The sequence below is a fragment of the Cololabis saira genome, chromosome 24 (assembly GCF_033807715.1).
Source record: "Cololabis saira isolate AMF1-May2022 chromosome 24, fColSai1.1, whole genome shotgun sequence".
Classification (NCBI taxonomy): Eukaryota; Metazoa; Chordata; class Actinopteri; order Beloniformes; family Belonidae; genus Cololabis; species Cololabis saira.
Genome location: NC_084610.1, coordinates 26,187,286 through 26,199,159, shown reverse-complemented (window position 1 = coordinate 26,199,159; position 11,874 = coordinate 26,187,286). Strand labels below are relative to the sequence as shown.

Genomic DNA, 11,874 nt, shown 5'->3' with positions numbered 1-11,874 from the left:
AAATGTTGAGAAAAAAGTCAAAATGTTGAGAAAAAAGTCAAAATTTAGAGAAAAAAGTCGAGAAAAAAGGCAAGTTTTGAGAAAAAAGTCGAGAAAAAAGTTGAAATTTTGAGAAAAAAAGTCAAAGTTTTGAGAAAAAAGTCGAGAAAAAAGTCGTAATTTTTCGAGAAAAAAGTCGAAATTTTGAGAAAGTCGAAATTTTGAGAAAAAAGTCAAAATGTGGAGAAGTAACTCCACTTCTCTGTCACTCCAAACCAAAGACTGTGGTTCATCTTGGAAGTAACTGGAAGTTACTCGTGTCATTTGTTGATGTTTTTTTCCAGGATTCTGATTGGCTAGCATGACTTTATCTTCTCGTTACACTGCCCCCTGTAGGTTTGGCTGCTCATAGCACCTTAACAGATATTTATGCAGGTTCCTGGAAATGATGGGATTTTTCAAAACGTAGAGGGGGAAATATCCGTTTGAGAAATTTTGAGAAAAAAGTCGAAATTTTGAGAAAAAAGTCGAAATGTCGAGAAGAAAGTCGAAATTTTGAGAAAAAAGTCGAAATTTTGAGAAAAAAAGTAGAGAAAAAAGTCAAAATTTTGAGAAAAAAGTCGAGAAAAAAGCCAACATTTTGAGAAAAAAAGTCAAAATTTTGAGAAAAAAAGTCAAAATTTTGAGAAAAAAGCCAAAATTTTGAGAAAAAAGGTCAAAATGTTGAGAAAAAAGTCGAGAAAAAAGTCGTAATTTTTCGAGAAAAAAGTTGAAATTTTGAGAAAAAAGTAGGAATTTTTGAGAAAAAAAGTAGGAATTTTTGATAAAAGAGTCAAAATTTTGAGAAAAGAGTCACAATTTTGAGAAAAATGTTAAAATTTTGAGAAAAAAGTCGAAATGTGGAGAAAAAAGTGGAAATGTGTAGCCTGAAACCTGTGGAAACTCACGCGAGGACGTCCTGAACGAACAGCGTGTAGACCAGAGGAACGTCTTTGGTCTGCCGGCCGTTCGACTCCCACTCGCAGCTCAGGACGGGGGCGATGAATTCTCCTTCCTGGTTCGCCACGCACGACAAGTTCTCCGGCTTCTCTGGGCGGTCTGAAATAAAACATTTAAAAGATCAGTTCACGCACGACAAGTTCTCCGGCTTCTCTGGCCGGTCTGGAAAATAAAACATTTAAAAGATCAGTTCACGCAGGACAAGTTCTCTGGTTTCTCTGGCCGGTCTGGAAAATAAAACACAATAAAAACATCTCAGTTCACGCAGGACAAGTTCTCTGGTTTCTCTGGCCGGTCTGGAAAATAAAACACAATAAAAACATCTCAGTTCACGCAGGACAAGTTCTCTGGTTTCTCTGGCCGGTCTGGAAAATAAAACATTTAAAAGATCAGTTCACGCAGGACAAGTTCTCTGGTTTCTCCGGCCGGTCTGGAAATAAAACACATCTCGTCTCATCAGTAGGAATGTTTGATATTTTACCGTTCACGATAAACCGTCCAAAAAATTCCCCACGGTAAGAATTTGTATCTCACGGTAAAAATGATAAATTCCCGTTTATGTTTTTGTGTAAAACTGATTTATGGTTCTGTGTTAAATCCACGCACAATGTACGGGAAGGAAGGAAGGAAGGAAGGAAGGAAGGAAGGAAGGAAGGAAGGAAGGAAGGAAGGAAGGAAGGAAGGAAGGAAATGAGCCACGTCTTCCACCACAACTTTCCTTTATTCTCTTTTTTCCTTTTTAATCTCAACATTCCGCCTTTTTCTCAACTTTTCGACTTTTTTCTCCAAATTTCGACTTTTTTCTTGAAATTTCGACTTTTTTTTCTCGACTTTTTTTCTTTTTTCTGTGCATAGTAAATATATATCTTCCCTCCAGTTCTAACTAATATAGAAACATGCAGCATGTGTTTCTTCATTCTAATTCTGATACAAGACTTTTCATTTTTTGCGGCTCCAGAAATATTAGTTTTTTGTGTTTTTGATCCAATATTTTAAACATTTTGAGTTTCCGAGCCCTGGTATAGGTGAAAAATGTTGAAAGTTGAAAAACGTACATCCTGGCTTTTTTTCTTCTTTTTCCCCCTCTTGCTTTTCCTTTTTTTCCCTTTACTTTTTAATCTTGACATTTCAACTTTTTTCTCGAAATTTCCACTTTTTTCTCGACATTTCGACTTTTTTCTCAAATTTTCGACATTTCGACTTTTTTTCTCAACATTTTGACTAACTTTCCTCCAGATTTCGACTTTTTTCTCAAGATTGTATTTCAACATTAATCTCGACATTTCGACTTTTTTTCTCAACATTTCGACTTTTTTCCTCCAGATTTCGACTTTTTTCTCAAGATTGAATTTCAACATTAATCTCGACATTTCAACTTTTTTTTCTCAACATTTTTCCGGGGGTGGGGGACCGCAGGCAGGTGGAAGCAGCAGCGGGATGACCGGGGTTAAGGACCGCAGGCAGGTGGAAGCAGCAGCTCCCGAAGCTCCGGCCCAATCAGCAAGTCCCAGGTTTGGTTCAGGGTCGGGGAAAGGTTGAGAAGGGGCAGGGCCAGCTTATCCATCCAGCTTGATCCAGATTCTACTAGAAACTGAAGTTGTGAGGATGAACTTACATCCCGGCTTTTTTTCTTCTTTTTCCCCCTCTTGCTTTTCCTTTTTTCCCTTTCCTTTTTAATCTTGACATTTTGACTTTTTTCTCGAAATTTCCAATTTTTTCTCGACATTTTGACTTTTTTCTCAAATTTTCGACATTTCGACTTTTTTCCACCAGATTTCGACTTTTTTCCCAAGATTGTATTTCAACATTAATCTCGAAATTTCTCAAATTTTCGACATTGACTTTTTTTCCTCAAAATTTCGACATTTTTCTCAAGATTGTATTTCAACATTAATCTCGACATTTCAACCTTTTTCTCAAATTTTCGATATTTCGACTTTTTTCTCAAATTTTCGACATTTTGACTTTTTTTCTCAACATTTCGACTTTTTTTTCTCAACATTTCAACTTTTTTTCTCCTCAAAATTTCGACATTTTTCTCAAGATTGTATTTCAACATTAATCTAGAAATTTCTCAAATTTTCGACATTTCGACTTTTTTTCTCAACATTTTGACTTTTTATCTCAAAATTTCGACATTTTTCTCAAGATTGTATTTTGACATTAATCTCGAAATTTCTCAAATTTTCGACATTTCGACTTTTTTTTCTCAACATTTCGACTTTTTTCTCAACATTTTTCCGGGCGTGGGGACCGCAGGCAGGTGGAAGCAGCAGCTCCCGAAGCTCCGGCCCAATCAGCAAGTCCCAGGTTTGGTTCAGGGTCGGGGAAAGGTTGAGAAGGGGCAGGGCCAGCTTATCCATCCAGCTTGATCCAGATTCTACTAGAAACTGAAGTTGTGAGGATGAACTTACATCCCGGCTTTTTTTCTTCTTTTTCCCCCTCTTGCTTTTCCTTTTTTCCCTTTCCTTTTTAATCTTGACATTTCGACTTTTTTCTCGAAATTTCCACTTTTTTCTCAACATTTTTCTCAAATTTTCGACATTTCAACTTTTTTTCTCAACATTTTGACTTTTTTCCTCCAGATTTCGACTTTTTTCTGAAGATTGTTTTTCGACATTAATCTCGAAATTGTCAAATTTTCAACATTTCGACTTTTTCTCAAAATTTCGACATTTTTCTCAAGATTGTATTTCAACATTAATCTCGACATTTCAACTTTTTTTTCTCGACATTTTGACTTTTTTCTCAAATTTTTGATATTTCAACCTTTTTCTCAAATTTTCGACATTTTGACTTTTTTTCCTCAACATTTCGACTTTTTTTCCTCAACATTTTGACTTTTTTCCTCCAGATTTCGACTTTTTTCTCAAGATTGTATTTCGACATTAATCTCGAAATTTCTCAAATTTTCGACATTTCGACTTTTTTTCTCAACATTTTTACTTTTTTTCTCAAAGTTTCAACATTTTTCTCAAGATTGTATTTCAACATTAATCTCGACATTTCCACTTTTTTTTCTCAACATTTTCAAGTTTTTTTTTTTTTTCTCAACATTTTTCCGGGGGTGGGGACCGCAGGCAGGTGGAAGCAGCAGCTCCCGAAGCTCCGGCCCAATCAGCAAGTCCCAGGTTTGGTTCAGGGTCGGGGAAAGGTTGAGAAGGGGCAGGACCAGATTATCCATCCAGCTTGATCCAGATTCTACTAGAAACTGAACTTGTGAGGATGAACTTACATCCCGGCTTTTTTTCTTCTTTTTCCCCCTCTTGCTTTTCCATTTTTCCCTTTCCTTTTTAATCTTGACATTTCTACTTTTTTCTCAAATTTTTGATATTTCGACCTTTTTCTCAAATTTTCGACATTTCGACTTTTTTTCTCAACATTTTGACTTTTTTCCTCCAGATTTCGACTTTTTTCTGAAGATTGTTTTTCGACATTAATCTCGAAATTGTCAAATTTTCAACATTTCGACTTTTTTTCTCAAAATTTCGACATTTTTCTCAAGATTGTATTTCAACATTAATCTCGACATTTCAACTTTTTTTTCTCGACATTTTGACTTTTTTCTCAAATTTTTGATATTTCAACCTTTTTCTCAAATTTTCGACATTTTGACTTTTTTTCCTCAACATTTCGACTTTTTTTCCTCAACATTTTGACTTTTTTCCTCCAGATTTCGACTTTTTTCTCAAGATTGTATTTCGACATTAATCTCGAAATTTCTCAAATTTTCGACATTTCGACTTTTTTTCTCAACATTTCGACTTTTTTTCTTAAAATTTCAACATTTTTCTCAAGATTGTATTTCAACATTAATCTCGACCTTTCGACTTTTTTTTCCTCGACATTTCGACTTTTTTTTCCTCGACATTTCGACTTTTTTCTCAAATTTTCGACATTTCGACTTTTTTCTCAAATTTTCGACATTTCGACTTTTTTTCTCAACATTTTGACTTTTTTTCTCAACATTTCGACTTTTTTCCTCCAGATTTCGACTTTTTTCTCAAGATTGTATTTCGACATTAATCTCGAAATTTCTCAAATTTTCGACATTTCGACTTTTTTTCTCAACATTTTTACTTTTTTTCTCAAAGTTTCAACATTTTTCTCAAGATTGTATTTCAACATTAATCTCGACATTTCCACTTTTTTTTCTCAACATTTTCGAGTTTTTTTTTTTTTTCTCAACATTTTTCCGGGGGTGGGGACCGCAGGCAGGTGGAAGCAGCAGCTCCCGAAGCTCCGGCCCAATCAGCAAGTCCCAGGTTTGGTTCAGGGTCGGGGAAAGGTTGAGAAGGGGCAGGACCAGATTATCCATCCAGCTTGATCCAGATTCTACTAGAAACTGATGTGAGGATGAACTTACATCCCGGCTTTTTTTCTTCTTTTTCCCCCTCTTGCTTTTCCATTTTTCCCTTTCCTTTTTAATCTTGACATTTCAACTTTTTTCTCGAAATGTCCACTTTTTTCTCGACATTTCGCCTTTTTTCTCAAATTTTCGACATTTCGACTTTTTTTCTCAACATTTCGACTTTGTTCTCAATCTTTTGACTTTTTTCCTCCAGATTTCGACTTTTTTCTCGACATTTCGACTTTTTCTCGATATTTTCGACTTTTTTCTCAACATTTTGACTTTTTTCCTCCAGATTTCGACTTTTTTCTCAAGATTGTATTTCGACATTAATCTCGAAATTTCTCAAATTTTCGACATTTCGACTTTTTTTCTCAACATTTCGACTTTTTTTCTCAAAATTTCGACATTTTTCTCAAGATTGTATTTCAACATTAATCTCGACATTTCGACTTTTTTTTCCTCGACATTTCGTCTTTTTTCTCAAATTTTCAATATTTCGACTTTTTTCTCAAATTTTCGACATTTCGACTTTTTTCCTCAAATTTTCGATATTTCGACCTTTTTCTCAAATTTTCGACATTTCGACTTTTTTTTCTCAAAATTTCGACATTTTTCTCAAGATTGTATTTCAACATTAATCTCGACATTTCAACTTTTTTTTCTCGACATTTCGACTTTTCTCTCAAATTTTGGATATTTAGACTTTTTTCTCAAATTTTCGACATTTTGACTTTTTTCTCAAATTTTCGACATTTTGACTTTTTTTCTCAACATTTTGACTTTTTTTTCTCCACATTTCGACTTTTCTCTCAAATTTTGGATATTTAGACTTTTTTCTCAAATTTTCGACATTTTGACTTTTTTCTCAAATTTTCGACATTTTGACTTTTTTTCTCAACATTTTGACTTTTTTTTCTCCACATTTGGACTTTTTTTCTCAAAATTTCGACATTTTTCTCAAGATTGTATTTCAACATTAATCTCAACATTTAGAGTGTTTTCTCAACATTTTTCCGGGGGTGGGGACCGCAGGCAGGTGGAAGCAGCAGCTCCCGAAGCTCCGGCCCAATCAGCAAGTCCAGATTAATCCAGATTCTACTATAAACTGAAGTTGTTAGGATTAACTTACATCCCGGTTTGATCCAGATCCCGTATATGACCCTGATATTGAGTTGTTAGATGAACTTACAGCCCGGTTTGATCCAGATTCTACTAGAAACTGAAGTTGTGAGGATGAACTTACATCCCGGCTTTTTTTCTTTTTTTTTCCCCCTCTTGCTTTTCCTTTTTTCCCCTTTCCTTTTTAATCTTGACATTTCAACTTTTTTCCTCGAAATATCCACTTTTTTCTCAACATTTTTCTCAAATTTTCGACATTTCGACTTTTTTTCTCAACATTTCGACTTTTTTCTCAATATTTTGACTTTTTTCCTCCAGATTTCGACTTTTTTCTCGACAATTCGACTTTTTTCTCGACATTTCTTGTTGGTTTTTTCTCGAAATTTTGACTTTTTTCTCGAAATTTCAACTTTTTCTCGACATTTCTTGTTGGTTTTTTCTCGAAATTTTGACTTTTTTCTCGAAATTTCCACTTTTTCTTCTCAACATTTCGACTTTTTTTTCTCAAAATTTCGACATTTTTCCTCCGGATTGCGACTTTTTCTCAAGATTGTATTTCGACATTAATCTCGAAATTTCTCAAATTTTCAACATTTCAACTTTTTTTCCTCAAAATTTCGACATTTTTCTCAAGATTGTATTTCAACATTAATCTCGACATTTCAAGTTTTTTTTCTCAACATTTCGACTTTTTTTTCTCAACATTTCGAGTGTTTTCTCAACATTTTCGAGTTTTTCTTTTTTTTCTCAACATTTTTCCTGGGGTGGGGACTGCAGGCAGGTGGAAGCAGCAGCTCCCGAAGCTCAGGCCCAATCAGCAAGTCCAGACTGATCCAGATTCTACTATAAACTGATGTTTAGTTGTTAGGATGAACTTACATCCCGGTTTGATCCAGATCCCGTATATGACCCTGATATTGAGTTGTTAGGATGAACTAGGTGTTAGGATGAACTTACATCCCGGTTTGACCCAGATCCCGTATATGACCCTGATATTGAGTTGTTAGATGAACTTACATCCCGGTTTGATATAGATCCCGTATATGACCCTGATATTGAGTTAGGATGAACTTACATCCCGGTTTGATGTAGATCCCGTGGTAGAAGCGTCCCTTGTTGGCGTCCACGTAGCGGGACTGTTTGCTGCAGACGCAGAGGAGCCACTGGGGCCGCTCCTCCGTCACCAGGACCGTCACCTCCAGGGCCGTACGGTTGATCTTACGGTAGTTTTCCCGCGGGACCACAGTCGTCGACAGTTTCCAGTACAGATCGTCGGCCGTGACCTCGTCCGTGCCCACGATCGCACACGTGGCCGTGAAGTTGGTGCCCATCTCGATGGGAGGGTTGTTGGGAAACGTCACCAAGTGCTGCTCGTACTCTGAAAACACAAGAAGAAACACAAGAGTTACGAAAAAAGTCGAAATGTCGAGAAAAAGTTGAAATGTCGAGAAAAAAGTCGAAATGTCGAGAAAAAGTCGAAATGTCGAGAAAAAAGTTGAAATGTCGAGAAAAAGTTGAAATGTCGAGAAAAAAGTCGAATTGTCGAGAAAAAAGTCGAAATTTGGAGAAAAAAGTCGAAATGTCGAGAAAAAAGTTGAAATTTGGGGAAAAAAGTCGAAATTTGGGGAAAAAAGTCGAAATGTCGAGAAAAAGACGAAATGTTGAGAAAAAAGTCACAATTTTGAATGAAGTACAATCTTGAGGAAAAAAGTAAATTTGGAGAAAAAAGTCGAAAATCTCGAGAAAAGTCAAAATTTCGAGAAAAAAGTCAAAATTTCGAGAAAAAACATTTGAAATGTTGAAATTAATTTTGAAGTACAATCTTGAGAAAAAAGTCAAAATGTTGAGGAAAAATTTCGAAATTTGGAGAAAATAGTTGAAATGTCGAGAAAAAAGTCGAAATTTGGAGAAAAAAGTCAAAAATTTGAGAAAAGTCGCAATTTCGAGAAAAAAGAAGAAAAACATTTGAAATGTTGAAATTAATTTTTAAGTACAATCTTGAGAAAAAAGTCGAAATTTCGAGAAAAAAGTCAAAATGTTGAGAAAAAAAGTCGCAATTTTGAATAAAGTACAATCTTGAGGAAAAAAGTAAATTTGGAAAAAAAAGTCGAAAATCTCGAGAAAAGTCAAAATTTTGAGAAAAAAATCAAAATTTCGAGAAAAACATTTGAAATGTTGAAATTAATTTTGAAGTACAATCTCGAGAAAAAAGTCGAAATGCTGAGGAAAAAAAGTCGAAATTTCGAGAAAAAAGTCAAAATGTCGAGAAAAAAGTTACAATTTCGTGAAAAAAGTCGAAATGTTGAGATTAAAAAGGAAAGGAAAAGGAAGAAGAAAAGAGAAAAAAAAGAAGAAAATGTGTTGGACGGGAACACAAAATGTTGAAAATATTGGACCAAAAACACAAAAAACTAAAAATATGTCTGGAGCCACAAAACATGAAAAGTCTTGTATCAATTTTAGAATGAAGACACACATGCTGCATGTTTCTATATTAGTTACAACTGGGGGGAGATTTTATTATTCATTATGCACTTCCAGAAAAAAGTGGAAATGTCTTCGTGTGGACGGGCCTTAGTCAGCTTTCATGGAAATGAGTCTGGGAGGAACTGGAATTGTGAAATACTCTTCAGCAGGAAATCATACATATATATATACATATATATATATATATATATATATATATATACACATACATACATTAACATTTACAGTGATCCAGTCCGTGGTTTGCACTCTTTTGTTTGCTCCGTCTAGATCGGGGCTCGGCAACTCTTTAGCGCCGCCCTAGTGGCTCCTGGAGCTTTTTAGAAAATGTTTGACCTTTTTTTTCCTTTTCCTTTTTCCTTTCGTTTTTAATCTCGACATTTCAACTTTTTTGCCTCAGGTTTTTACCAACATGGTATTAACCATTAATATATATGCAGACAAGTTAGAAAGTAAAAAAAAAGTATTTCTGAGCCTAATAATATTTAAAAAAAAACAAACTAATTTAATAAATAAATCTCTAAATAAATAAAATAAATAAATAAATCTCTAAATAAATAAATGAATAAATACATAACTAAATAAATAACTAAGTAAATACATCTCTAAATAAATAAAATTAATAAATACATAAATAAATAAATCTCTAAATAAATAAAATAAATAAATACATAAATAAATACATAACTAATTAAATAAATAAATCTCTAAATAAAATAAATACATCTCTAAATAAATAAATAAATAAATAAATAAATAAATAGATAAATCTCTAAATAAATAAATCTCTAAATAAATCTCTAAATAAATAACTAAAGAAATACCTAAATAAATAGATAGATAAATAAATACATAATTAAATACATAACTAAATAAATCTCTAAATAAATAAAATAAATAAATAAATCTCTAAATAAATAAAATAAATAAATAAATCTCTAAATAAATAAAATAAATAAATAAATCTCTAAATAAATAAAATAAATAAGTAAATCTATACATAAATAAATAAATACATAACTAAATAAATAAATATCTAAATAAATAAAATAAATCTCTAAATAAATAGATAGATAAATAATTAAATAAATACATAACTAAATAAATAAATAAATAAATCTCTAAATAAATACATACATAACTAAAGAAACACATAATTAAATACATAACTAAATACATCTCTAAATAAATAAAATAAATAAATAAATCTCTAAATAAATACAATAAATAAATAAATCTCTAAATAAATAAATCTCTAAATAAATACAATAAATAAATCTCTAAATAAATAAAATAAATAAATAAATCTCTAAATAAATACATAAATACATAACTAAATAAATACATCTCTAAATAAATAAAATAAATAAATACATAAATAAATAAATCTCTAAATAAATAAAATAAATAAATACATCTCTAAATAAATAAATACATAAATGTCTCGTACCTCTGCTGCCAGGCAGGAGCAGCAGGAACATCAACAGCTGCACAAATACATATATAATAAATGTCTCTTACCCAGACTGCCCTGCAGGAGCAGCAGGAACAGCAGCATAAATACATATATAAATAAGTAATAAAGTTATTTTACCTCTGCTACCAGGCAGGAGGAACAGCAACAGCAACAGCTGCAGCTGCAGCAGAAACACCATGGCGGCTGAAACAGAGGCAGGAAAACAACACATTTCAGGCTCAAAAACACATAAAACCCTCCTCACATAACCCATAACACCCCTAAACAACACCACAGCTAAAACACTCACCTTTAGGGGCTTAAACCAGCTCCATCTTCCTCTAAAAACCCAGAAATCCTGCACTTTAGTGGCGGAGAGTCGTCTCTTTTTCCCGTGTCTGACTCACGCCGCCCATTTCCCGTAGATTAATGTGTCGCAATCAGAGCATTTATGGTTCCGCGTTACACCGACGCAGACCTTACGGCGTAAGGTTACGCGGCGACGCGCACACTACGCCGTTGATGTAACGCGGAACCATAAATCAGCCCATAGACATCTCTATGTAAACGCCCCGTCGCCGCCATCTTGGATGTGGCAAAACTGCGCTGGAAACTCATACTCTTACTCATCAAGTAAATGGATTTATGTTCATAAAGCGCCTTTATGTCTCATTTATTCATTCACACACGCACTAATATACTTGGGAAACAGTTAGAAACCAAATATAATATTTTTTCTTCTTTTTTTCCTATTTTTTTCCACTTTTTTCATCTTTTTTCATCTTTCTTTCCTCTTTTTTCATCTTTTTTCCTCTTTTTTTCCTTATTTTCATAAAGCATCTTTCTACAAAGAAATGTACATTTTACGTCTCATTTATTCATTCACACACGCACTAATATACTTGGGAAACAGTTAGGCACCAAATATAATATATTTAATTTTCTCAGATGTTAAAAATAAGAACTTTATTGATCCCACATAGGAGTAATTCATGTTATATCAGCTATAGAGAACAAGGTAGTGCCGAAAAACTATATATAAAATACAGATCAAATATTTAAAATAATTTTAAAATAAGAAAAATAGAGAAACATATTTTCTCATCAACAAAGCATATTTTATAGCCTATATAAATATTTGACATTTTTCAAGTAACAAAAAAACATATTTGAACCATTTTTCAGATTTTTTCAGTTATTTTGTTGTCTGAAAAATGGTTCAAATGTGTTATTTTGTTATTTGAAAAATTTTAAATATGTTTTGTTGATGAGAAAATGTTTCTGTATTTTTCTTATTTTTGTGAGGGGGATATATTGTTTTTAAGGAAAAAAAGAGGAAAAAAAGAGGAAAAAAGAGGAAAAAATTTTAAAAAAGAGGAAAAAAAAGAGGAAAAAAGAGGAAAACAATTGAAAAAAGAGAAAAAAAGAGGAAAACAATTGAAAAAAAGAGGAAAAAAGGAGGAAAAAAGAGGAAAACAAT

At 33.0% G+C, this 11,874-nt stretch overlaps 1 protein-coding gene across 1 annotated transcript in view; it reads right to left on the bottom strand.

The window, feature by feature from the left end:
- LOC133425377 (interleukin-6 receptor subunit beta-like) overlaps positions 1-10,815 on the bottom strand; it is a 44,878-nt gene extending 34,063 nt beyond the window's left edge. The window contains exons 1-4 of the mRNA XM_061716218.1: positions 10,705-10,815; positions 10,533-10,598; positions 7,527-7,829; positions 927-1,077 (exon numbers count right to left, since the gene is read on the bottom strand). Of these exons, the coding sequence (XP_061572202.1) occupies positions 927-1,077; positions 7,527-7,829; positions 10,533-10,593 (515 nt within the window). The 5' untranslated portion in view covers positions 10,594-10,598; positions 10,705-10,815. The remainder of the gene's footprint in view (positions 1-926; positions 1,078-7,526; positions 7,830-10,532; positions 10,599-10,704) is intronic.
- Positions 10,816-11,874: the final 1,059 nt, after the last annotated feature.